The sequence below is a fragment of the Suillus clintonianus genome (assembly GCF_016758775.1).
Source record: "Suillus clintonianus strain FC179 chromosome Unknown DEU56scaffold_111, whole genome shotgun sequence".
NCBI lineage: Eukaryota > Fungi > Basidiomycota > Agaricomycetes > Boletales > Suillaceae > Suillus > Suillus clintonianus.
Genome location: NW_024539335.1, coordinates 26,666 through 50,429, shown reverse-complemented (window position 1 = coordinate 50,429; position 23,764 = coordinate 26,666). Strand labels below are relative to the sequence as shown.

The 23,764-nt window shown below is 48.2% G+C and overlaps 9 protein-coding genes across 9 annotated transcripts; 5 read left to right on the top strand and 4 right to left on the bottom strand.

Moving 5' to 3' along the window:
* Positions 1-567: 567 nt before the first annotated feature.
* On the top strand, positions 568-792 carry DEU56DRAFT_745601 (uncharacterized protein; the record flags this gene model as incomplete). Its single annotated transcript, XM_041349158.1, has 1 exon — positions 568-792. The coding sequence occupies one exon, from the start codon at positions 568-570 to the stop codon at positions 790-792; it is 225 nt and encodes a 74-aa protein (XP_041203476.1).
* A 787-nt stretch (positions 793-1,579) lies between these two features.
* On the bottom strand, positions 1,580-2,024 carry DEU56DRAFT_830738 (uncharacterized protein). Its single transcript, XM_041354523.1, has 3 exons — positions 1,887-2,024; positions 1,679-1,836; positions 1,580-1,616 (listed from the first exon to the last, which is right to left on the bottom strand). The coding sequence occupies exons 1-3, from the start codon at positions 1,961-1,963 to the stop codon at positions 1,591-1,593; spliced, it is 261 nt and encodes an 86-aa protein (XP_041203475.1). The 5' UTR covers positions 1,964-2,024; the 3' UTR covers positions 1,580-1,590.
* Positions 2,025-3,882: 1,858 nt separating this feature from the next.
* On the bottom strand, positions 3,883-5,825 carry DEU56DRAFT_925221 (uncharacterized protein; the record flags this gene model as incomplete). The annotated part of the gene is made up of 4 exons (XM_041358571.1): positions 3,883-4,685; positions 4,744-4,994; positions 5,050-5,360; positions 5,422-5,825. The coding sequence occupies 4 exons, from the start codon at positions 5,823-5,825 to the stop codon at positions 4,317-4,319; spliced, it is 1,335 nt and encodes a 444-aa protein (XP_041203474.1). The 3' UTR covers positions 3,883-4,316.
* A 591-nt stretch (positions 5,826-6,416) lies between these two features.
* DEU56DRAFT_704158 (uncharacterized protein) lies at positions 6,417-6,980 on the bottom strand (the record flags this gene model as incomplete). Its single annotated transcript, XM_041347365.1, has 1 exon — positions 6,417-6,980. A coding segment is annotated over one exon (564 nt), but the record flags the coding sequence as incomplete, so codon positions are not given.
* Positions 6,981-7,571: 591 nt separating this feature from the next.
* On the bottom strand, positions 7,572-7,850 carry DEU56DRAFT_830722 (uncharacterized protein). Its single transcript, XM_041354522.1, has one exon. It carries the CDS (start codon positions 7,804-7,806, stop codon positions 7,591-7,593), a length of 216 nt encoding a protein of 71 aa, XP_041203472.1. The 5' UTR covers positions 7,807-7,850; the 3' UTR covers positions 7,572-7,590.
* DEU56DRAFT_830717 (uncharacterized protein) lies at positions 7,572-8,886 on the top strand. The gene is made up of 4 exons (XM_041354521.1): positions 7,572-7,916; positions 7,985-8,252; positions 8,313-8,408; positions 8,492-8,886. Exons 2-4 carry the CDS (start codon positions 7,986-7,988, stop codon positions 8,708-8,710), a joined length of 582 nt encoding a protein of 193 aa, XP_041203471.1. The 5' UTR covers positions 7,572-7,916; position 7,985; the 3' UTR covers positions 8,711-8,886.
* A 7,232-nt stretch (positions 8,887-16,118) lies between these two features.
* DEU56DRAFT_760153 (uncharacterized protein) lies at positions 16,119-17,001 on the top strand (the record flags this gene model as incomplete). Its single annotated transcript, XM_041350400.1, has 4 exons — positions 16,119-16,275; positions 16,425-16,557; positions 16,675-16,759; positions 16,834-17,001. 4 exons carry the CDS (start codon positions 16,119-16,121, stop codon positions 16,999-17,001), a joined length of 543 nt encoding a protein of 180 aa, XP_041203470.1.
* A 2,158-nt stretch (positions 17,002-19,159) lies between these two features.
* DEU56DRAFT_65087 (uncharacterized protein) lies at positions 19,160-20,836 on the top strand. The gene is made up of 13 exons (XM_041347039.1): positions 19,160-19,208; positions 19,259-19,291; positions 19,343-19,439; positions 19,497-19,525; positions 19,584-19,614; positions 19,676-19,708; positions 19,760-19,836; positions 19,891-19,945; positions 20,003-20,098; positions 20,162-20,272; positions 20,331-20,374; positions 20,432-20,457; positions 20,525-20,836. The coding sequence occupies exons 1-13, from the start codon at positions 19,194-19,196 to the stop codon at positions 20,661-20,663; spliced, it is 786 nt and encodes a 261-aa protein (XP_041203469.1). The 5' UTR covers positions 19,160-19,193; the 3' UTR covers positions 20,664-20,836.
* A 1,669-nt stretch (positions 20,837-22,505) lies between these two features.
* On the top strand, positions 22,506-23,758 carry DEU56DRAFT_830669 (uncharacterized protein). Its single transcript, XM_041354520.1, has 3 exons — positions 22,506-22,648; positions 22,703-23,390; positions 23,448-23,758. The coding sequence occupies exons 2-3, from the start codon at positions 22,791-22,793 to the stop codon at positions 23,541-23,543; spliced, it is 696 nt and encodes a 231-aa protein (XP_041203468.1). The 5' UTR covers positions 22,506-22,648; positions 22,703-22,790; the 3' UTR covers positions 23,544-23,758.
* The last annotated feature ends 6 nt before the right edge of the window (positions 23,759-23,764 follow it).

Below are 23,764 nucleotides of genomic sequence, written 5' to 3'. Positions count from 1 at the left end.
GTCTGACGGTCCCGTCATGTCGTTGAGCGAACGCTGCGTCGAGGAGGGAGAATGGTAGCGATATGCACATCGCATACGCATACATCGTAATAAAGCGTTGGGTGACTCGTATCTATGCACAATTCTACTAAAACCTGACATTGAACCGTTCAAGTTGATATCACCCTCGTCCGGGGTATACCTGCGTGCTAATGTACTATACCATTAATTTGATTGTACATCTCGTGCGCTACACTACGGGCGCAAAAACCCATGATTTTCATCATACGGGCGCCTCCAACTTCAAAAAGCTCTGTCTTCCCAACGTCCGCTGCAGCCCTAGCTCGGTATATGCTTATCGCATACCCTGAACCACATACCCAACACGTATTCCGGTCACGCCTGCGCCCATAAGCTGAGCGGCTGTCGCGTGCCAAAGTATCTCAGGGCCCAGAAAGTCGTGGCAGAAGGCTTCTGCATCATAGAAAAGTCTTGTCAATTCTGACCACCCAATGGTACAATTCGCTTCACCTCAACTATTATTTACCACTCCCTAAAACTCGACATCGATCCACCATACGCATCACGATGGCGAAGAAAAGTGTTGTCCGCGCTAAAACCATCGTTGTCTTTGGTGCAATGGGCGTCGGAAAATGTTCCCTCGTTAACCTCATTGCAGGCAAACGCATCGCTGAAACTGGCTCTGATCTCAAGTGTTGCACATTCACGTGGACCAAATACGAGTTACCCAACCTCCTTGGTGATGGGGAGCAATATAATCTCTTCGACACGATGGGCATTGAGAACCCATAAATCGAGCCACGCGAGTGCCCTGAGTCCATCAAGAATTCCAACCGTCTTCTCCACGCAGTAAAATTGTGACAAGGGGTGACCACTAACTGATTGTGAACCTACGGTGGTGTTTGCTGACGTTGTTCAGCGATGAGACTAGTTTTGGGTTAGTGAAGTGAACTTGAAGAGAGACAGATAGACTTACGAGTGTGGGAAGAGTGCAGACGGAGAGCGAGCATCGGGCATGAGGGTCAAGGACAAACAGGATCTGTATGGCTGGTCAGTACGATTCTGCATACTGATGAGTTGGACCAGAAAGTTCATAATCGTAATGAATGCGAAGGGAAAGGAGGAGGAACTCGTATTTATAAATGTTGGTCTTCTGCGATATCGGAAGGTGTTGCAGTTGATATGCAGAGAAGAGAAGGGACAAAGAGAGAACGCGGGATATTGAACTGTGGTTAGTAGATGTAACAAATGAGTAGAATATAGTAGAATGTACACGAACCTGAGCTCGAGGAAGACATGCAAGAAGTGTGGTAGACAGTCATATCGAGACACGCTGCACACGACCACGTTCAAATCGTTCACCGGAGCGCTAGTCTTCTGCGACTCGGATATCGGGAGGTCATTGGATACGAGGAAGTGATATATAGAAAACCATGGGATGGTTAACGTTGGCTGTGTTTGAAACTTGATTGGGAAGTACTATTGAAGGAGAACGCCACACACTGAGGAAATGAAATCGTTTCAAGGTGCGCTGCACGTGACCGCGTTCACATGCATGCCAAGTCCACTCTTGAAAACCTTCTATATCATTCATATCTTCTCTCTGAGTCTACAGCGTACGTTGCTACAACCTCGACTCTACTAGGACACCATTAAGGACTTTGTCAATCGTCTCCAGTTTCGCAATCAGTCACAACAACTACGTCCCGGGGAAGACCATTTATGCCGCTCAAACGATGTCGCGCAGCTTTTATGGCCCTCCCTTTCCTTTCATATGCCAAGACCCATAGTCCACCAGTGGTTGAAGTCGTAGTCTGTACGCAAGTTTTCTGTAACGTGGATCTTCTCATCTCTCGTGTCTGGTTTGATGATCTGACGCCTGATAGCGCCTTGCTGCTGTCAAATGACTAGAATACAGGAAAATCGATGTCACTCGACGGCCACCTAGAGAGCAGCCTGCCATATCCCGGGATACGGCCAAAACGGCACATCGTTCGAGTCGGTTGACATCGATTCGTTCCCAGACGTGCCACATTGGTGCAAAGTGGCCTTCTGCTCCTACTCGTGCTGGTCTTATGGCAGGCCGAGGATGCCTCCGCGATGACGCTTGGAGCGTATCGACCAACTCTGCCTGGATCGCACAACCAGTAACCCTCGCGATGAAGCTTACAGCTGTAGTTAGCTCAATGTACACTCGTCTACCTGCAACCAACGATTCATAAATTCTATACAAACTACATCTGACATTGCCAAATGTGTTGGCAAGGGCCCTGGTATCATTTTGATATCATACCGTCATGGATCCTCCCACTGACTCTGTACTCATGCGTGTAGACTGTGGAGAAGTGTTCACGAGCCTGCTGGACAGTGAACTCCAATGGGATTCAGCTTCTATTCCCTGCCTTCCGCGTTGAACTCGCGCCAAAAAAGTGGAGGTAGACTGATGCAAGCGCGTGAACTCTCCTCCCATTCGCGCCAATTCGTTGTGTGCGGCTTCCGCTGCAACGTGGCGGACGAACAACGGCCCTCTGTATGCCATCCTAGTAAAGCGTAACATATTCTATTATGCATCTGGTCTGTGTAAGTCAGGTCGTACACATGTTTCCGTAATCATCAGTGGTGACTCTTGCTCCTAAAGTTCTTACAGTCCTGAACTTCCTCATAACGGACCAACTCGTGTGTTTTGTTGTTTGAGTGTCTGGCGCAGGTATGATACGAGTGCTTTGGAGGCCCCTGCAGTTGAAGAGGACGGCATGATCGATAACCTCGCCATTGATTGCAGGCATCACTACAAAACCGGAAGGAGGTTCGAATTACCGATCGTGCTGGTGTATTGTGCGATTCACCTTCTGAACCGGTGATTAGTCGGTGACCGGTGCGAAACAGGTGATTTCGTATCACCACCTGTGCGGGTGATTTTCAACACTTTGTAAGCCACTACACTCACCATTCAACATGCTGTTTGTAGCACTGGGGAAAAAAAGAGATTATGAACCGGTGAGAATGTCACACGAACCTTATATTCCAAACAGATTATCACTGTATTTTGACCACACAACCGCGAAATGACAACATGGTACATATTCTGATATCCTCATGTCATTTCCACTGCATTTTAACATATAGTACCGTACTTCAATGAATGCATCAATTGCTTACATAAATTCAAAGTTGAACGTTGAATGTTGAACCCTCCGCCCCAACAAACGGTCCTTTCTTGCCTTCGCACCACAATGTCAATGCATGATGCATAAATGGGTGTTTTAGCTACGTAGTTAATAGCCGCTAGATAGCACAGCCATGGGGGCATCTATGACATTAGCCCTCTGATGGTGCTCAAGTTCTGGTTGTATGTATAGAAATGCAATATCAATGGATTCTCTTTGCTATGTGTTCTCGTTGGGGCATATATCATGTACCTGCAACAAGTTTTGGGGTGCGCGCGCAGTACCTAAAGTGGGCCCTTGAAATTACAACGAGTGAGAATGTCCTCCAGAATACAACTATAATATGATGAGAACACGATGATAATGTGATCATTCTTTTTGCATTTTCATTTCTTCATAATCCCCTCAGAATGTGGCAAACATTTGGTTCGAATCTTGAGGTTCTCGCCACATCCTCATTTCGTGTACTCTCGTTTTTTCCCCAGTGTAGCCACCAGGTATGTCAGTTATTTTCACCAGTTGGAACAAACTGCCTAATCCGATGACAGATATCATTTTTTTCAGTTCTTATCACCATGTACCGTACCATTCGCGTGCGCACGTTAACGTTAACGTTTAGAGTGCTAGTGCAACCATCGACGTCGACATAAATTATGACCACAGCGCGGGAATCTGGCATCAAACGGTAAGCCAAATTTCTTTCATCCGAGTCTCTCGCAGTTTCTCTGACTCTCGATCCCAAGTGCACGCCCTGAGTCACCACCTTTCACCAGACCACGCAAGCCTCGAGCTCTGTTTCGCCGCCTCAAGATCCCCGACAACCCAAATGACCCTCCTGAATTTTGTATTCCTCCTCCATCTTCATGCCTCGTGTATATGTCCTGATCATGATCTCCACAGCTGCCGAATATCTTGCATTGCTTGCAGTCCAGGCTGAGCTCGAGCCGAACGAATCATCCGGCGCGAAGGATAACGTTCTCGAGGTGTCGGCAGACTTTATCATCAATCTCATTGAGGCTCGATGGAAGGCAGAGAAAGAACGGTGTGATGCAGAATGTAAGGCTCAGTTGCTCGAGATGAAAAATTTACCTCGAGTTAGTTAAAAAGTACTTATCATACACCGAGAACAATGTTACTAGTCTGCTGAAGTCAATCCTCAAAAACTGCACGAGCGAGATTTCCACTTCGGTCAATGATTGCCCACTTCCGTCCTCCATCGATATCAATAGGGACACGGCCGACGAGACATTGCAAGCAAACAATATCCACAATATCTAAGGTATCATTGAGGTTGCTGTAAAAGTGAATGTCGAGGGAAGACAGGCTTGAAGGGGTGGGTTCGAGTTTGCATGTTGACAATGCAGCGAGGAAAATGGTTGTTGGCCCATCAACTTTGAGTGCCGGAGTATGTGGAACGAGAACGACAAAAATATGATGTAGACGTCCGTAGAATGTTTGTTTCTCGTAAGTGGGTGGTAGGTTGCGTCGATGGGCATATTTGTCCACAAGAGTCTCATACTAAATAGTATAGTACCATTAGCATTTTCCGTTGTTCAAAACAAGCAAACAAACTCACTCGCACGAATGTTGCATCTCGTGAATCACGCTGGTGTGATGTAAGCCCTGCTGCAAGCATTGTGTCACCACCATCAAGTCGTTGGACCTTGCCCCATTGCTCAATAGACACTGCTTCGATATGCTGACGAACAATTGCCAATGATACATCAAACCGAGTAGCGAGGGCCTTGAAGATCCGCGTGAGCATTACCGACTCGAGTGGCATCACGCTGGTTGTTCTCCGTGGAGGCAAGAGTATACATGATGGATCTGTTGACAAAAGTCAAGGTACGGCAAAATAGATAGTAAATTTTTAAAAAATTACATGACTTGTGCTTGAAATGGCCAGCTATGTCTCCTGACCGAGATGGTTGCAGTGTGATAGCTTCGGTGAAACCATGAATAAGTGCTGCTTGTGTCAGTTGGGCATGTTCGATAATGTAACGAGCCATGCATGCATCGGGGTAACGTTTGCTAGTGATTGCTGGTTGCATCTGCCCGCAAAATCTCTCCATAGGAAATGCCCAACTAGTCCATACTGGTCCAGCCTCTTCGATACTATCTGCTATGTGCAGAAGTGCATGTATGGTGATGGGGCATGTTGAGAGACGTTCCGGGTTGTGTTGGTAGTAAATTCTAGAACATTGCAGCTTAGAAAAAATTCAACGTGCAGGGACAATATTACTAGTGGACTCACACTTCAAATTCTTCAACCCAAGTAGCAAACCCCGTTCGCAAATCATCGACATCAGTTTTTGACAGTTCAAACTGCAGACAAACCCGGACCACGTGAACAAGCTTCAAAAAGTGCTTATAGTACTTTGGCTTTGAGAACTTTCGGTACAAGAGAACAGGGCCAAGGTATTGCATCCAAAATGACCACGAGTCGGCAGTGCACATACTCCGTTCGGTGGCTGGATTAGGTGGTCGAGCACCATATGCCGAGGGTATAAAAGATCCGGAATCAGCACCTGCCTGGCATACAGCGTTCCAGACACTTTCCGCAATCTCATAATCCTCGGAACCAGCATCCAGGCCTTTGAATTCGCCAGTCCAAAGCAAGATAAGGTTCTTGATGACATTTTCCCAAATGAGATGCATAAAATCATAGGGAAATGACTTGGGAAATGACAGCAAGGATATGAAACTTAGCACAGGTATACCTTTGATACCATATGCCTTGGCGAGTTTTTCGGCTTCAACTGCTGTAGATGCAAGTTGAACTTGCTGAGCTTGTTGCATCATCTCTTCGTGAGTGCGACGGGGGAGTTGTAGTGGATTGAACTTCTTCGTCGCAGTGGATGAAGCAAGAATATCTGGGTGGTTGCTTCAATCGAGAGGGACATAGTGCACAGCACTTTTTGCACGAGGAACTCGAATGCCAGTAATGTTGCATGCTCGACACGGTGAAAAACCATTGTGACCCTTGATTCGCATAATCATGGACATGGCAGGAATATCTCCTGCTACGATAATGAGATATGCCCGGAGCATGAAGAGCTTCGCCTGAAGTGAGTCGAAAGCCCGAATGCCCGCAGCCAGTTGAAGGAGTTCGTCAACCAAGAGCCATAGAAAAGAATCGAAGTCCTTAGGTTTCTTGGGGCCGGGAACAACTCCGAGGCATATGATATATTGTTTGTGAAAACGGATTTCGGGAGGGAGATTGTAGTTGAAGAGAATGAGTGGCCAAGCTGTGGTTTTGCGACGACGGAAAGGGGCAAATCCATCAGTGGACAAACCAAGGGCAATATCTCGAGTGTCATCAAAGTGAGTGAATGGCATTGTGGTTCCGTTGATGACAACATTTTTCGTGAGCAGCTCACGGTACCATGAACCATCGAAGATGTCACTGATAGATCCAGGGGTGTGTATGTGATCATGGGCACGGTATTTCATTTTGGATGCTAATGCTGGATTCTGAAACATAGAGACGAGTCGTGGGATGACAGGCACATAGGAGAACTGTTTTTGTGGCTGCCCGTTTGACTGGTAACGTGGTGCACTGCAGTGCGGACAGACTTCAAGATCTTCATTTGGTCCAACAAAACAACAACACGAGTTGACACAACAGTCACGATGCCGAGGCTCTAGTCCTGATAGAAATGCGACTCGGGATTTTGCCTTTTTAAGGCTCGGAACATTGGCAGAGGGAAAAGCAAACTGTAGCATGTTGAAATTTGCCTCTGTGGTATGTGACTTGATTTTATATGCAACAGCACGCAAGATGTCTTTGTCGTTGATGCTGAGGTCCTCGCCTGCTCGTTCATAAGATTAATTACCCTGAATTTCACGGTGACAACATACCAATCTCCAAGAGCTCCTGTTCAACCCTTTCACCCAAGAACTCATCCTCGACGTCAGTCTCGAGCCCCATATCTTGTCCCAATTCCTCGTCAGAGTCAGAGCCAGAGTGCTCATCCCCGGTGCTCTCGAGTTCGTCTTGCTCTTTATCAGTTAAGGGTTCAGATGAGTGAGCCATGGTCAGTGCATCACATGGACTCGGAGGACTGAATTCTGTATTGAAAACATCCTGCACGTCTGTAGGAACAGGATGTATTGATTAGATATGAGTTTCGTTAGACCACGGAGACACACCTATTGTCATTTCCTCTCGGAGTGGAGCTTTTGATGCAATATCTGTCCACTTAGCTAGACTCCTAACTTTTGGAGGTTTGCGTGCAGCAAGAAGTTTCGATTGATAGGGTGATGTGGCCTTCAAACGTGGAGGGGCAATGAGTAGGCGGTGATTCCGCCATGTTCGTTCGCTGACCCATTTGTTACAACAGCGACATAATTTACGTGCTGGAGGACGGTGTTGAGATTTATCCATAGGTGTCACGGCGAAGCTTTCACGGACAAAATGACTTCAATTCACTGATCTGAGTGGCTGCATACAAGGATAAACAAACGACTTGTCAAAATTTTCAAGCTCGCCCACACCAATGTCGCAGCCAGTTATCATACCCACATTCAGCCCTCTCATCAGATTGAAATATAACCATGCCTGGCAGCAACGAGAACCTACCACCTGCAGGGCCAACTGCAGCAGCGAAGAAAAACGGGGCTGCACCAAGCAACCCATCAGTATCTTCTGGACTCGGTGGAGCAGGTAGAGGGCCGACGGCAGCCAAAACAATGACTCCGATGACTCCAGGTTCGAAAGCCCCAAATAAAAATTTGACAAAGCAAGTGCTGCAAGAGAAGAATACAAAGCTTGAAGATGAGAATTCTCGTCTCAAAGGTACGGAAATTTTACTTACCATGGGTATCGTGAATGACAAACAATATTTCGGTGCAGCAAAGATCTTGCAACTTGAGGAAGCAGAGCAGGCAGCCAAGCTCACAGCTGCAGAGGCAGAAGCTGCCAAGAAAGTTGCGGAAGAGAAGATCAGAAACTCCCGTGTCGATCCTATGCATGAGCTCATTCAGAAACCAACCACTGCCAAAATGAAGGACTCGGGCAGCAGAGGCCATCTGCTCAAGGCAATGAAGCTGGAGAACAATAAAGCGGAATATCTTGCAATTCAGGTTAGTAGTTTGACAAAACAAATAGCGAGTCAGCACTTACTAATGGTACCGGTACCATAGACCACAGTTCACGAGCTGTGCTCACGTGTGGATCTGGACTTTAAGGTGTTGTACAATGCTCAACCCACGAGCAGCCTCGCGAAACTGTTTAAATTGGTGTGCATGTCAGTTAGATCTCCTCCCGCGGTGATAGTAAATATGATTTACAGGCATGACGGGACCACCCTCACCTTGAGAAGTTTCAGAATGATTGGGCAACAGCGGAGTTGGTTAAACAATTCTTGCAGAACAAACGGAAGGCAAACAAAAAACGAAAGGCAGGTGCCACTGTGGGTACTCGAAACAACAAACGGAGTCGACTCGATGACTCGGACGACTCAGATGGAGAAGTAGGAGAAGGAAGTGGATCTTGTGAGCGTGAGATAGCGGGTGATGATGACGAAGATTTGGGCGCTTGAGCAGATTTTGTGTGGATGCGCGCAAGATGCTGACGAGTCAATTGGTTAATTAACCATGGTGAAAAGTAACATTTTCGCTAGTCGTTCAAACCACGATAGAGTCCAATGAAACTGGTTTAGATCACCCATACAAGTTGTATACTAAACTAGCGGAGCGAGTGAGGTTCACCAATGATGTTGGTGGAGGTGAACAGTAAAAATTACTGACTAAACCAGTGGTATGCACCGTGGGACGTGCTCATTTTCGAGATGGTGAATCCGGCAAAAAATGTGGTTTTTGGCACCACAAAAAATGACCTGCGGGGTGGGTTGTTATAACCAATCCCTGGTGATGTTCAACTTAAAATATGGTGGATTGAACCAGACTGACGGGTGATGATACCGGTGAGATTCACCAGTTCTCGGTTGCATAGTGCATAGAGAGAATGAATCTACTAATAATGGTATTATTAGACTGTAGCTGGGCTGTAATTAGCCGTTCACATCAAGACTCGAAATCGACCAAGCGACAAGTAGGCTCAAGTAGGTTGGACCTTGCAGCCTTAAGGATGGAAGACAGTCCAAGTTGTTCCTTAGTTTCAAAGTTCCCACACGTGTCGTTCAACCGTACAAGTACTAGGTGCGAGGAGGCCTGTATGGAGGAAACAAGAGGCGAATAGAGGATAATTGTAGCAAGCACTTGTTAATGGATCCCCTTTGGCGCGTGGGACACATCGCACGGGGAGGTGGTTTCTTTATAGGTGTTGCGGTTGAGGGTGGTCACCTGCGCTGTGCAGGAGTGGGAGGAGTGGATTTGGAAAGAGGTATGTTCGATGCCACCAAGATCTTGTCCTGATGAGCATAAGGGAGGCAGCGATCAGATTTCTTGGGAGGAGAAGTTGAATGCGGTGCAAATGGTGCGTATCAGCTATGTGGAATTTTCACTCAGTGACGCCTCATTCTGTTGGAACGTTGTCCAGCTTGCTGCGACTCCGAGTACATGTGCTGTCAAACACGCACAAATAAAGGCGGGCAAGCGCTCACTGTCGGCGTACCACCGAGCTATTACTGACTAGTCAGTCTGTGGTAGTGAATGATCTCAAGTTGTCCTTCTGGTATCCTGTGCACACCCGTGACTATCGCGCAAAGGCGCCAATACTTGCAAGGCACAATGCTCAGGTTTCCAGCCGATGCGACCCTGTTGTCCCATTAACCCAACTCAGGTGCTCTCAGGCGTGTCAATAACATTCTGATATCAATACTCGGATGGGGGCTAATCAATGATGGGTGCTAACAAACTTGTCTGTTTTTCTGTTCATCGTCTTCCTCCCTTTTGAGACTCATACTCAGTCTCCTTCCAACTTCCTCGATGAGTGAAAACAATCCTCCTGGGAAGAAGCGCTGGGAGTGGTTGACACTGAAGCCAAGTCATTCAGACCATCATTTGCTAGGGGAGAGGCCAACCAGTGATGTATGGGCTGTCGACTTTACAAGTTCGCCATGTTTCTAATGGTTATAGACCTTATCTCTCCCACCTTTGAGCAATGGATCTCGCGAACGATCCCCAGGGTTAGCTCACAAACTCTTTGGCAAGGTGACCAAACCCTTCACTCCAAGCGCTCGACAGTCTTCCAACCCTGAACCCACGGGCGCACGTTCCAGAGCACAGGATATCGAACCTGTACAGTCAATCGAGGTATGTGAAACCTCAACTCTGAGCATGCCCATGTGCCAGGATTGCTACTAATTTGCCCTGCAGGATCCTTCACCACTCATCGTTGCCACTCCTGAACCGAATATTGAGCAATCATCCAATCCAGGCATTGTAAAGGTAACTTTGAGCGACCTTGTCTCCCTCTTTCAATCAAGTACTAACGTCTCTAATTAGGCCAAACGACCCGACCAGAAGTTTGTGAACGAAAGAATCACCGATGCCACCAACATTTTTTCAGGCATCGGCCACGTCACAACAATTGCCCAACATACATCTTCAGCAGCCAACAACTTACAATCTGTTTCTGATAAGGACGACACATTCTCCGCGTTGCTTGTACCCTTGAAGGTTTTCAACTCCATTGCTAATGGCATTGCCGACGTACGGGCATCTATCTATGTTTTTTACGCGACTAATACTCATATGTAGGTCCATCCCTATGCGAAGGTGGCATTGAGCATCTTCACTTGCACGTCCAAGGTGGATTTCTTTTAATATTATTACCTTGAGAAGTTCACGCAGTCATTTGTCGCAGATGATTCTCGATCAGGCAGAGCGCGATGACGCTATCTCCCATCTGCTCTCAAAGATCTCTGAAGTCTACACCTTCATCACGGAAGAGGAGGAATTGCCCAAGTTGCAATCCATGCTGGCGGTATATGGGAAGATAGCCCAGCAAACACTGGAGTGCGCTGATTTTATCACCCATTACTCTGAGACGAAAAGTGCCTGTGAGCCCATCCCACCGCTTCGTCTCCTGACGCTCAATGTCTCTTGCACAGGGATAAGGCTTGGAAAGAACATTTTCGACAAAACGGATACCACGATCAAGAGCTACAACAATGTTTTTGACAGCCTCATGCAGCAATTTCGAGACCAAGCTGTTCGAGACACCGTTGTCACGGTCCACCGCATGGGTAAGAGTTGATGTTCAGGTCGCGTTGAACATCATTTGATATTCGATGGTTCATAGCCGAGAGTCTGGACCTCAGCGGCATGGAGTGCGCAGCGGGTGCTGGAGTCAACATGTCTAAATGTTGTCTGCCAGATACTCGACAAGAACTTTTGACTGAGATCAAGGATTGGATTGGCAGCACCGAAGAGGGCGTACCAAGTGTCTTATGGCTGTCTGGCCCTGCAGGCAAGGGCAAATCAGCCGTCGCCCACACGATCGCCAACTGGCATGATGAGCATGGCGGTCTAGGCTCCTGTTTTTGCTTCGATCGCACACAGGAAGCAGATCGCTGCCAGGACAAAATATTCACGACCATCGCAAACGACTTAGCAGATTGCAACCCTATCGTGCGACGAGCCTTGGCGCAAGCCGTTCATGATAAGAACGGACTCAAACGCACCCCAGACCTCACAAGGCAATGGCAGGAATTAGTCGTAGGACCAACAAGCACGGCCTCGGGAGCAATGTCTGCACCTGTCCTGATGGTGATCGATGCATTAGATGAGAGTGGCCCAGCAAAGTCCCGGGAACAAATCCTTCGTCTGCTTTCTGGGGAGCCAAACGCCTCTCCTTCCCAGCTATCCAACATCCCAGCACACTTCCGTATTCTCGTCACTTCCCGCCCACTGGAGGATATTCGCGATGCCTGGGCACCGCATCACATGTTCGTCGTGTCTCCATGGATGACATCTCGCCTGTGTCTGCAGAACATGATATCCAGCTCTACATATCCACCAAGCTAGCAGGCCCGCGCAGTCTGTTCGATGATGGGCACTTCAAGACCCTTGCTCAGAAATCTGACGGCTTGTTTGAGTGGGCTCGTCTGGCCTGCGAGTATATCAAGAGCACGAACATCGTGAGCCGGGGCCCGATGTCTCATCTTCACGCTATTTCTGAAACGTCCGCCAAAGGAGTTTATCTGTTAGATGAGATGTACCAACACGTCTTGGCAGATGTCATGCCAAAGTACACGCACGAGGAGTCGATCCCTATCTTTCAGTCTGTGATGGGTCAGATTCTTGCGTCGTTGGAACCACTTTCCCTCAATGCGTTGAACGAGATGCGGGAGCATTTCCCGTGTGATGATGACTGGTACGATGTGAACTTGCTGATGGGGAAGCTCGGCTCGCTTGTCTCTGGCACCTCGGATTCTTATACTCCCATACGTCCCCTTCACGCGTCATTCTATGACTTCCTCACAGACAAATCGTGGAGCCAAGACTTCTTCGTTGATACGTCGTTGGTACAGAGCGACCTTGCCTTCGCCTCCCTTCGGGTCATGGACTCGGAGCGCGGGCTTCACTTCAATATCTGCTCTTTGGAGAATTCGTACTTGCCTAATTCCGCTGTCCCTGACTTGGAGAAACGAGTCAAAGAGGCCATTTCGGCCGAGCTATCATACTCTTGTCGATTCTGGGGGACTCACGTGGCAGCGACATCCTTCGAAGCAACACTCACCAAGGAAATTGAAGCTTTTTTCAATGGAGAGCGCCTCCTTTGGTGGTTGGAAGCACTGGCACTGATGAAAAGCCTCGGCGGCTCGGTAAACTCACTCTTGTCTATCACAGGTTGGGTTGCGGTGCATATCTCAAGTTTGTTCTTCGCGCAATAAATTCTTACGAGTAGTGGGGTGATTCTAGGGTGATGCCGAGTACACGCATATCGGTGACGCTGCCAAGGACACGCTGCGCTTCGTTCGAACCTTCGCGCCCACCATTCTACGCAGCACTCCCCATTTATACCTTTCCGCCCTGCCTTTTGCTCCAACTCAGTCGAGAATATTTCATCAGTTCGCCGCAAAGTTTCCTTGCACCCCACACATTGTTGCTGGCCATGTCGTAAATTGGCCTCAGATGGAAAAGATACTCCACGCGAATGGCATTGTTTGGTTGGTTGCAATGTCGCCAGATGGAAAACACATCGCGTGTGGTTTATACGACGGAACGATCCAGGTGTGGGATACGGAGACTGGTGAGGCATCGTGTGCCCCTCTCGAAGGCCACACTGACCTTGTTACGTCTGTGGTATTCTCGCCGGATGGACATCACATCGTGTCAGGTTCATGGGACGAGACAGTTCGGGTGTGGGATGCTGTGACTGGCAAAGCATTGGGTGCTCCCCTCAGAGAGCACACCGACCGGGTCACGTCTGTCGCCATCTTGGTGAATGGAAGTCACATTGTATCTGGTTCTGAGGACACAACAATCCGGGTGTGGGATATAGGAACTGGCGAGGCATTAGGATCCCCTCTCAAAGGACACACTCACTATGTTATATCTGTCGCAATCTCACCAAATGGAAATCATGTTGTGTCCGGCTCATATGACAAGACCATCCAGGTGTGGGATATGAAAACTGGCAAGGCATTGGGGGTCCCTCTCCGAGGGCACACCGAAAGGGTTCAAGCTGTTGTAATCTCACCGGATGGGAAACACATTGTGTCTGGTTCACACGACAAGACGATCCGGGTGTGGGATATGGAGACTGGTGAGGCATTTGGTGCCCCTCTCCAAGGTCACACTGCCTCTGTTCAATCTGTCACAATCTCGTCGGATGGACACCGCATTGTGTCCGGTTCAGAAGACCAGACGATCCAAGTGTGGGATATGAAGACTGGCGAAGCATTAGGATCCCCTCTCCAAGGCCACTCTAGCAATATTCAGTCTGTTGCCATCTCGCCGGATGGAAAGCGCATAGTGTCTGGTTCGACAGACAAGACGATTCGGGTGTGGGATGCCGACATTATTACGAGCAATGCATTGGTTGCTGCCCTCCAAAGCCACACTGACTCCGTCTACTCTGTCGCAATCTCGCCAGATGGGAAGCACATGTGACATAGTGTCATCAGTAAACTGGTGAGACTCAGATATTCCCAGCCGAGGTGGTTCTTACCTGTATATTGTGATACAAAGTAATATAAAGTAATGTAAAGTGATGTAAAGCAATATATGGGTCCGAACTGATCCTGAATTGGGGCGATTACATTGCTTTAGATTGCTTTATATTACTTTGTATCGTAATATACAGGTAAGAAGCATTGGGCTTACAAAATCTGACAATATCAAGTAATATCTAAGTCTCACCGGTTTACTGATGGTCCGGTTCAAGTGCCACTGACAAGACAGTCCGGGTATGGGATATGGGGACTGGGAAGGCCTTGACCGCCCCTCTCGAAGGACACACTGACATGGTTCACTCCGTCGCAATCTCGGGAGATGGTCATTGTATTGTTACTGGTTCATATGACAACACCGTCCGGATGTGGGATATGGGGACTGGCGAGGCATTGAGTGCGCCTCTCCTAGGACACACCGGAGGCATTAACTCTGTCGCAATCTCGCTGGATGGACGCCGGATCGTGTCTGGTTCAGGTGACCAGACAGTTCGGGTATGGCATGCAGAGGCTGGCGAGGCATCGGGTGACCCCCTCGAAGGGCACTCTGACTGGGTTCGGTCCGTTGCGATTTCATCGGACGGAAATTCCATAGTGTCTGGTTCAGATGATTTCACAATTCAGGTGTGGGATATGGGGACTGGCAAGGCCTCGAGTGCCTATCTCCAAGGTCACACTGCCTTTGTCCTCTCTGTCGCAATCTCGCTGGATGGCCGTCGCATCGTGTCTGGCTCACACGACAAGACCATCCGGGTGTGGGATATGGGGACTGGCGAGCCATTGGGCGCCGCTCTCAAAGGCCACACAGACTCCGTTAACACTATCGCAATATCCTCAGATTGTAATCGCATCGTGTCTGGCTCGAGAGACCTGACCATCCGAGTGTGGGACATGCAGACTGGCAAGGCAGTGGGTGCCCCTTTCCGAGGGCACACTCACACCGTTGCTTCGGTCGCAATCTCGCCCGATGGCAAACACATAGTGTCTGGGTCATACGACAAAACCATCCGGGTATGGGATATAGAATTTCTCAACCGGGACCACCCTTCCGCGCCTACAATATGTTTTTCACCTAACACAACCCACGCTCTTCATTCCGCCTCCTCCTTTCTCGAAGAAACACTAGCCCCTTACGGTCCGAACGGGGAGGGATGGGTTGTAGGTCCCGAAGGACGGCTTCTTCTCTGTATCCCACTCAATTTCCACCCAGTAACGTTTGCCCAGGGCAACGTGTTGGTGATACCCAACAATGCCTTACAGTTGGACTTGAGTCGTGTCGCGCATGTCACGTCATGGCACCAGTGTCGGAAGTAGGAGGCAGCGCTGTCTTCGCGGTACATACATTTCTGTCGCATAATGGGCGTGTACTTTGTTAGTTGACGGAAGATATTCTACACAGATGTTGTACAACACATGTTTGCCTCATTGTGGTACCGTTCGTTTTGTGTTCGTTACAACTTTGTTCTGCTTCATTTGTTACTTACTCCATGATCATGTCCTGCAGAACGTTTGCAAAGTCCGAATTAATTACGTTTCCATACTCTTCTCTCCTCGTTACTCTATCTCTAGACTTGCTTTCTTTCCCGTTTATTATCCCCTGCTGTAAAATTACAAATTGACTTGAGCTTGAACCACATCTCTCGAGAACGGTCATGTTGCCTGAATCAGAACCATTCTCACCATTTCTACTCTCGCCTGAATGTCACTCACTAGCCTCCTTCATCCCTTGAACGCACTCCCAACATCCATAGATATGATCCATACGACGCTGGACGGAGACTACTCGTGAGCAGCCTAGGGCAAACACGGCCGTCTGCTGGTCCGCAATCAGCCTCTCCCGAAATTATGGTTGAACAACTCGCTCACGATGTACGTCCACCTCAAGGACGGGTGGGAGGGAGAGCTAGTCAGTTGGGATCGGAGAGGAAGTGAGGCACACATGAGACTGTTTCTGAGCAGGAGAAGGCGACAACAAAAGGTGTCAAGTAGGATAGTGTGCTTTGGGCGTCGACCAGCGCTTGGAGGTTCGTTCCTGTAAGAAAATAGTAGTTGTAATATGATACGTTAAGACGGGGTGCAGAGCTGCGAGATAAGACCAATCGCCGTCACACATATTTTTGAAACACACACGCTCTCCGTTATGATGTATAGTCGCGCTTACTTCGAAGGTTAGTGGGGAAGCAACGTGTCGTGATCAAGTTAGCTTTCGATCTCGATAATGGGAGCACAGTGGCATATCAGGGTGGCTGCTGTATTCGATTGGTGCGAGGGCATGCTACGACAGATCTCTATCACACGTCTAGACAGTAAATTTGTTTAAAAGGACAATCACGATGGGATCGGCTCGTCCTCGTCCCTATAATGTGGACGATACTTATCCCTGAAAGCATAGCATTAGCCCTCCTACACTACAACCACTGAAGAAACAGTGAAGACGACCTACCTACATCAGTGGTATGTGGTCCTGCTGCACAACGGCACTTTGAGAACATGGGTTACATGGAGGAGGTAAGCAGTTCACTAGGGCCACGTTCCTAGAATTCTCGCGTCCATCCTCAATCGGCTGAGAACGTTGCTTGTAGATGGAAAGGCTAGGGAAACGAACTCTTGTAATGCCGGCGCCAAGCAAGGGTGAGCGGAAACAACGAGGATTGATGAGAGAAGACAGCGAGGGGGATGTCGACCACGAGCGCGTTGAGGATGTTGACGTGCCGCCCGGTCTTGATGTGCTGACGGCTTTGAAAGTTTGAGAAAAAATTGCCAACAGGTGGCGACGGCACACCAAATGGCTCATCTGCATGATCGAGCAACTCATCCCACGATATCTGAAGTTGTCCAACGACTTCTCTGTTGCCAAGCATTCGATTGACCCCATACGACGCTCACTGATAATGCAGGTGACTCGTGGGATGATCTGTAAACCGAATATGAGTTCTCGAATCGCGTCCGAAACTTTTGACGGACTTTACAGGGTCACAGTATCTCCCCACGCTATAGATCCATCGGATGATAAAACACTGGTGGCTGATTTTCAGCGTCCCCTCGAGTTCGATATTGATGGATATGTAAATGCCAGCGGGTTGGCGCCTGGAGGAGACTTATGAGATTTTTTCCACTGATGACTGTAGATGGAGTGTGAGGATCATGAAAGAGATACGACGGTGATACCGAGGGACCCGCCTTCAAGTCTGATATATTGCCTTACAATGCTAGTAGGCGTGATGGTGCGACCAAACAAACGGCGAACGGCACGGTGCATCGGAGATCGGGTGGGGTACAGAATGAGTGGTAGGACAAGATGGAGGGTAGGGATATGGGGACTGTGGATGGAGTTTGGCCGAGAGGGGGAGGAGAAGATGTTGAGCGTTCAGGTAATGCTATTTGTATCATGTTGTCGAGGGCTGTCCAGCACCAGACGCTGGTATAATGAAACTAAGCGCTGAGACAAAGGGATGACCGAGTAGGATAGCGGCAGAACCTGTGCTAGAGAAGTGGGCAATGTCAAGGTCAGATACTGGACTTATGCGAGACTCTGAACGTCCCGTGATGTTTGCTACTCGTAGGCTGAGTAGTACGACTGATTTAGCACACTAAGGCAAAATGTAGAATCGAGTGTATCTTGTGATGAAATGCCAAAAGCCATGTTGTATATTCGTTCTTAAAGTCTGCATAAACATACCAGGTCCGAGCTTCTGGCACCTGTTCGTCCTCATCACGTCCGCCTTTCAGCGGTTCTCTGCGTTTGGTGGCAAAAAATGAGGATGTGTTGTGGCCTGCGGATTGTCCAAGGCATCATCTTGTGGACGACCAGATGGAGCGTAGTGAGGATATTGTGAATGATTCATGGCACCACTGGCAGAAGAGCCTCTTCATTGCACAGTTGAATTGGGTTGAGTTAGTTGACGGGCCTAGCGTTCCTCCCGCTCAAAATATCGTGGGAAAGTGCGAACTTCCCAGACTTCTCCGAGAACCGATGTCACATTCACTAGCACTTGCAATTGCAACTATATCATGATGCATATGTATACCGTTTGCTATCAATTTTCCATCTCGTGATATCACCAATCCCTGCACCTCATTGTGATGCACCTGTCCTCAAGTCCCACAGATGAAGTGTCTTGCATTTAAGGCAGTGACCATTCGTTGTCCATCGGGCAAAACTGCTACTTTGTGTATTTGGTCTGTATGGCCTTCAAACACTCGAATGGCTGTGATAATTGGAGTGAGTTGCGTCGTAGCCCATTGTGCTAGTGGTTGATGGTGTTGAGCATGAGGTAGACTTGGTAGCAGGAATTGTGAGTTTCTTCCTCAAACCTTCCTGCAGAGATACGTACACTGTTTATGCCATCTCACGTCATTTATTTCATGCCCAATACCTCTTATCATATGCCAGAAGACATAGTTCGCCTGATTGGCCATGCACCGCTTCCATCAAGTCAATTCATCGACATCATGATGGTGAGATCTGTCATATCAAACTTCGGTTCCCTGGAACGTTCCGTGGACGGTTCCTCGATTCCGTCATAGTCACCGTAGAAAATTGGGACAAACACTATAGACAGAAATTTGAAACTGTGAGGGTTGGTGGAATGACGGCAGATCACCCTGAACTTGACACGGACTGGGGAAAAACACAGCTGCCTACGAACCAAGACTCCAGCCACTGCGCTAAGACCCCCAGCACCAACACGGAAGGACTGGTTTATAAGAAAGTGCATAATGTATGCGTCAAACCCGTTTTACATCTTGAACGAACGCAGATGGAATATTCGGCTGAAGATATTGCAGCGGCTAGGAGTCTGCAGTATTTAGTGGTGTGTGGCTTTATTGATCATATAAAAGCGAGATAATCACTGATATATCATGCGCCACCAGTACCTATGCAGTGCGTATGAGTTTCTGGATCCCTTCTTGCTGGTGCTAACTTGGCAGCTCAGCGTCAATGGCGGTGTTCTGGGTAGGCTTGTCCAGATCTATTCACGTCCGCCATTGAACTTGTGGATCCAGACTTATGATTATGCATGTTCACTGCACGAAGAGGTAATGCATTTGTTCGTAATGCACCTCAGTTCTAATATATGCTGTTCACAGTGGACATTCCTCTTTTGGTCGCGCTGGACCAAGGTGAAAGGCCTTTATATCATTACACGACATCTCCCCTTTGTCTTCCTCGCCACTGAGTTGTATAGTGCGTTCGGATCCAGCACACATCTTCCCGATGGTGAATTAACATATTGTGCTTCAGAGTACTTCAACCCGAATGAGAACTCCGATGTATGTGAACATGCAGTTGATTTACCTATTGACGAACGACACTTACCACATGACACAGAAATGCCAGATGTTGATCATGATTTACTCATGTACGTGCACGGTACATGCTGCATGCACGTCCTTGCTGAGTGCCGATCTGGTCTCTCACAGGTTTCAGCATGATATCAGTCGGTTGCTCTGAATGTAGCTCTCTTTCCCCTCTGAATACACGTGCTCCTGATCTGATTCATCTAGTGTTTTTTGTGCTCAGAACATATGCGCTCTGGAACAACAATAGAACCATACTCGTAGCCATGTTGTCCACCTCTCTCGTGAGTCCTTCCACTCTCTCCACACCCAAAGCTCGTGGTAAATACACTAGTCAGGCTGTTGCAGTTGCATCCACCGTCATTGGTTTCATCACCGTTGGCACATCACAAGGTGTGCGCTCTCACCTCCCCCAGCCACTATTCGCACATGCTCACTCCACTTCAACAGTTACGACCAGCGCAATCCCAGGCATCCCAGGCTGCTACCGGACTTCGACCAGCTTCAATGCCATACAATTTCTTCTCTTGTTTGCATTTCAATTAGGTTTGTTGCTGAGAAGTGGAAGCTCGCATATACAGATGTCATGCTGATCAGTATTTCTCCCAGGACTCGTCTGCCTCACGCTCATACGTGTCATACAGAGCTGGCAGACGACAAACGGCCCTCTGTACGCCATCCTGGTGAAGCATAATATATTCTACTATGCATCTGGTCTATGTGAGTCAGGAAGTACAAATGTTTTCGTGATCATTGGTGATGATTCTTGTTTCAAAAGTTCTCTCGGCCATGAACATACTCATATCGATCATGTTTGCCTATGTGCGTGGACTCCTAAATACCCCGCATGATCGAGTCGTTGATGTGAAGCACACCCAGTCCGCATACCACTCCCTTATTGAAGAGTATGCACTTCCAAGTTCTGCTGTGAATTCCTACTAACACCACCCCAAAACAACTTCACGTTTCCAGTTTTGAGTTCTTGGTCCTTACAATCCTCGCCACGCGCATGCACCTCCATGTCTGGCAGATGGACCAGGATGCACACGGCTCTGATGCCCTTGGGATGATTTATTTGTTTGATGTGCTCCCGGCCGACCTTAGGGCATGACGTATTGTTGCGTGGCTTATTCGGCGCCATTTGTGGAGTGAGATTTGAACTGAAGGGATCGCTTTGGAGGCGCTTAACTTGTAGGAACATATTTCTTGTTAAAGGTGGTAGGTGCCTTTGGTTGGCCTTGATCTATACAACATCAATAGATGTCTAGTTTCCACTGTGAGGGCGGCGGATGAGTGGATCATGACTGGTGTCAGATAATACTGCCTCGCGGCAGTGAGTATCATTCTCAAAATTACGCGGACAACGTTCAGCATGTACTTATTCAATTTCTTTTAGTTCACTAAGAAACGTCCTATTCAAATGCTAGGCTACATTAACCCTACGAGACAATGAGGCGAGCAGGACAATCAAGTAAGGTTTGCGCTGCTGTTCGTGTCACGAAGATTGAAGCATGCGCAGACGGCTGACTTGCAGAAGAGACTTCACATTGTGCACAGGGAAACATACAAGTATACCCATGGCGCGTGATAGTTCAGTGCATTGAGCGCCAACAGATTGGCAAGAGGAAACTATCGCGGTTGGACGTCCCAGTCAATGAAGCAAGGCATGATCGAGTGCGAGCTTTACTGCTTTATCATTTCAGGCGCATTTCAACGTGTTTCAACGGGCAACATGTCATCAATACGTCAATACAACCGCTTTCGTAAATTTCCGATGATACAGGATGATTTCGAACCACTTACCACGTATGCCAATCTCCGTGGAACCGCGTCATTGTACGAATTCATCAAAGAGAGTACCGCACTCATGCTGTTCCGCAGTTGCTTTGAACGTCACTGGCAGCGTCGCTTTCCATATGAACGGGAATGATTTCATACGAGTATTTGCATGAGGTTTTGTCAAGTATGTGACTGTATGTCCACCACGACATCACTCGGATTGACTTCGTATTGACAACCCCAGTGGTACATTCGATCTCCTTATGCCACCTTTCGACAACTGCTTTGGTACAAGAGCATGTACACGAGATATTCAAGAAATGGTAATGTGGACGACGAGGGACTTACCGCCATTTGTCTCCTTGACGTACTTATCGTGCACTGTAGTTCCCTTTGCAACTCTTACTCTGGTTCTCGGCAAGTTGCTTGCAGAGTGCACGTTATATATCCGCGCATCAACACTCCGTTCCACCAATTGTGTCACTCCATCACGAACGCCGTTAGGTCACCGCGGTACCGCGAGCATCAATCTTCTTTTTGACAAGCGAAAATCATGGGTCTTTTGCTGATGGAGTTCCGATCTCTTGCCAAGGCCAAATTCGGCGAACACATTGCTATGTCGATCTCCAACATGTTGGGGACTTCGAGATAGTTTTGACAATCAACCTACCGATTGGACTTGTCAGTCAAATACATCTCGCAATCCTCGCTCAGCCATCAAGAAGCACGGTGCCATCAAACGTCCACTGATGCTATAAGCCCCATGCATGGTAGATACCTGTGGGCTACAGCAATTTATGGCCCTATCAAGGTAAGTGCTTGATGTATGTGTTATTACAGTATGGCTTGCAGCAAAAGTATAAAGGCATATTGTGCAACTCCTTGGTGCCCCATCCACAACTATGCGACTTTCTTTTATGACCGCTTTAGCTCTCTCACAAGCCTCTGTTGTGTTTTCTCAATACGCTGAGGCAGGCTTCCACGGACATCCAACCTGTGAGGAGCATGCTAGGCAAGCGGGTGAGTACACTATTCTGCGGTTCAATCCACCTTCACAAGCATGCACAATTGATGTATATTGTCAGGCCTGCCCATCAATGGTTGGGAAGTAGTTTCTGACAACGACGGTCAACCAAAGTGCCGTCGGGTAACCGTCCAAGAACTCTGCTATGGTGTTGAGTTCATTGACGCGGTAAGTCCATTCACATATTTGCGGAACTAGAACTGAGAGTAACTGAACAGGAAACCAAAGAGAAGAAATGTTGTCAAGATGTAAGTGGTCTCACATGGATTGACAAGCCTGCGCAGTTAGCCAAGGTATGTTTTCGATATGGGTTCCAATCAATGATGTTTGTTGACATTTCGAGACAGTGCTGCACCAAGGATCACGTATGGACGTTTGATTACGGAGGTGGTCCTGCGCGCGCCGCGCGGAGGGTGCTGCCCGGTTGGGTTTCGCATGAACAATGGGATGTGCATCCCATACACTCCTGCCCCTCCTCAGCAGTGCCCGTGTGGGACACACTTGATTGACGGCCAGTGTGTCCCATTCCTGGGTGCCTCCCATCAGACATGTGGCAATGGACGTAGCGGTGTCGAACCCTCTTGCACGTGCACGAATTATCCAGTCTGTGGGCACGGCAAACACCTAGGCATCAAATACGGTCATTGCTACATCCTTTCCTTCTCCGATGGCGAACAACTCGGCCTCAGCCGGGACAAAACTGACTACATCAAAAACGGCTTCTTCGTCGATATCCCCTTTAAGGTCTGCAATTCGGCCGTTGATTGCTCCCGTGGAAAGGAGGTTGAGATGGGCGAGTCCTTCTCCCTCCAAGATCAACATGGATTGTACAACGATCCATATTCAACAAAGGGGTGGATTAATGACGCCTCTGGCGGCGCCCACATGGAATTCACCACTGATGCCAACCATGCCGGCAAATTCACGGGTATCCCGACTTGTGCTGCCGGTGAATGCTCTCTTCAACTGCATGGTGGTCCCGCTGGCGGTGCATTGGCATACGCTTTCCCGGTTCCCACGCCCGGATTGACATTCGTAGGTTTTGTTGCTTTCAAAGGGGTCTTTTCGCTCAATATGTTTTTCGTCCATTAGTACGGCAACCCTAAAGTTGGTCAGAGACTTCGCTTCTCTGAGGTGACATGCGATGACTATGAGGTCCCTCTCACTTCTGGTATCAACCTATATTGAGGCTGAAAGGGAATGAATCGGCCCATCGGGACGTTCTGCATGCCCCCGTCTTGAATCTTGATAACAATCTTGCTCCGATTTTCGCTATGTTTACCTTGTATGACTTGGACTTGTGTGGTTTCCGTTTGCTGCCCAATTGGCTTCAGATTTTTCTAGATGTTCAATCCGGCTCGAATATTTTTTGAGATTGATGTTTCACGTGCAAATAGTAGCAAAGCACT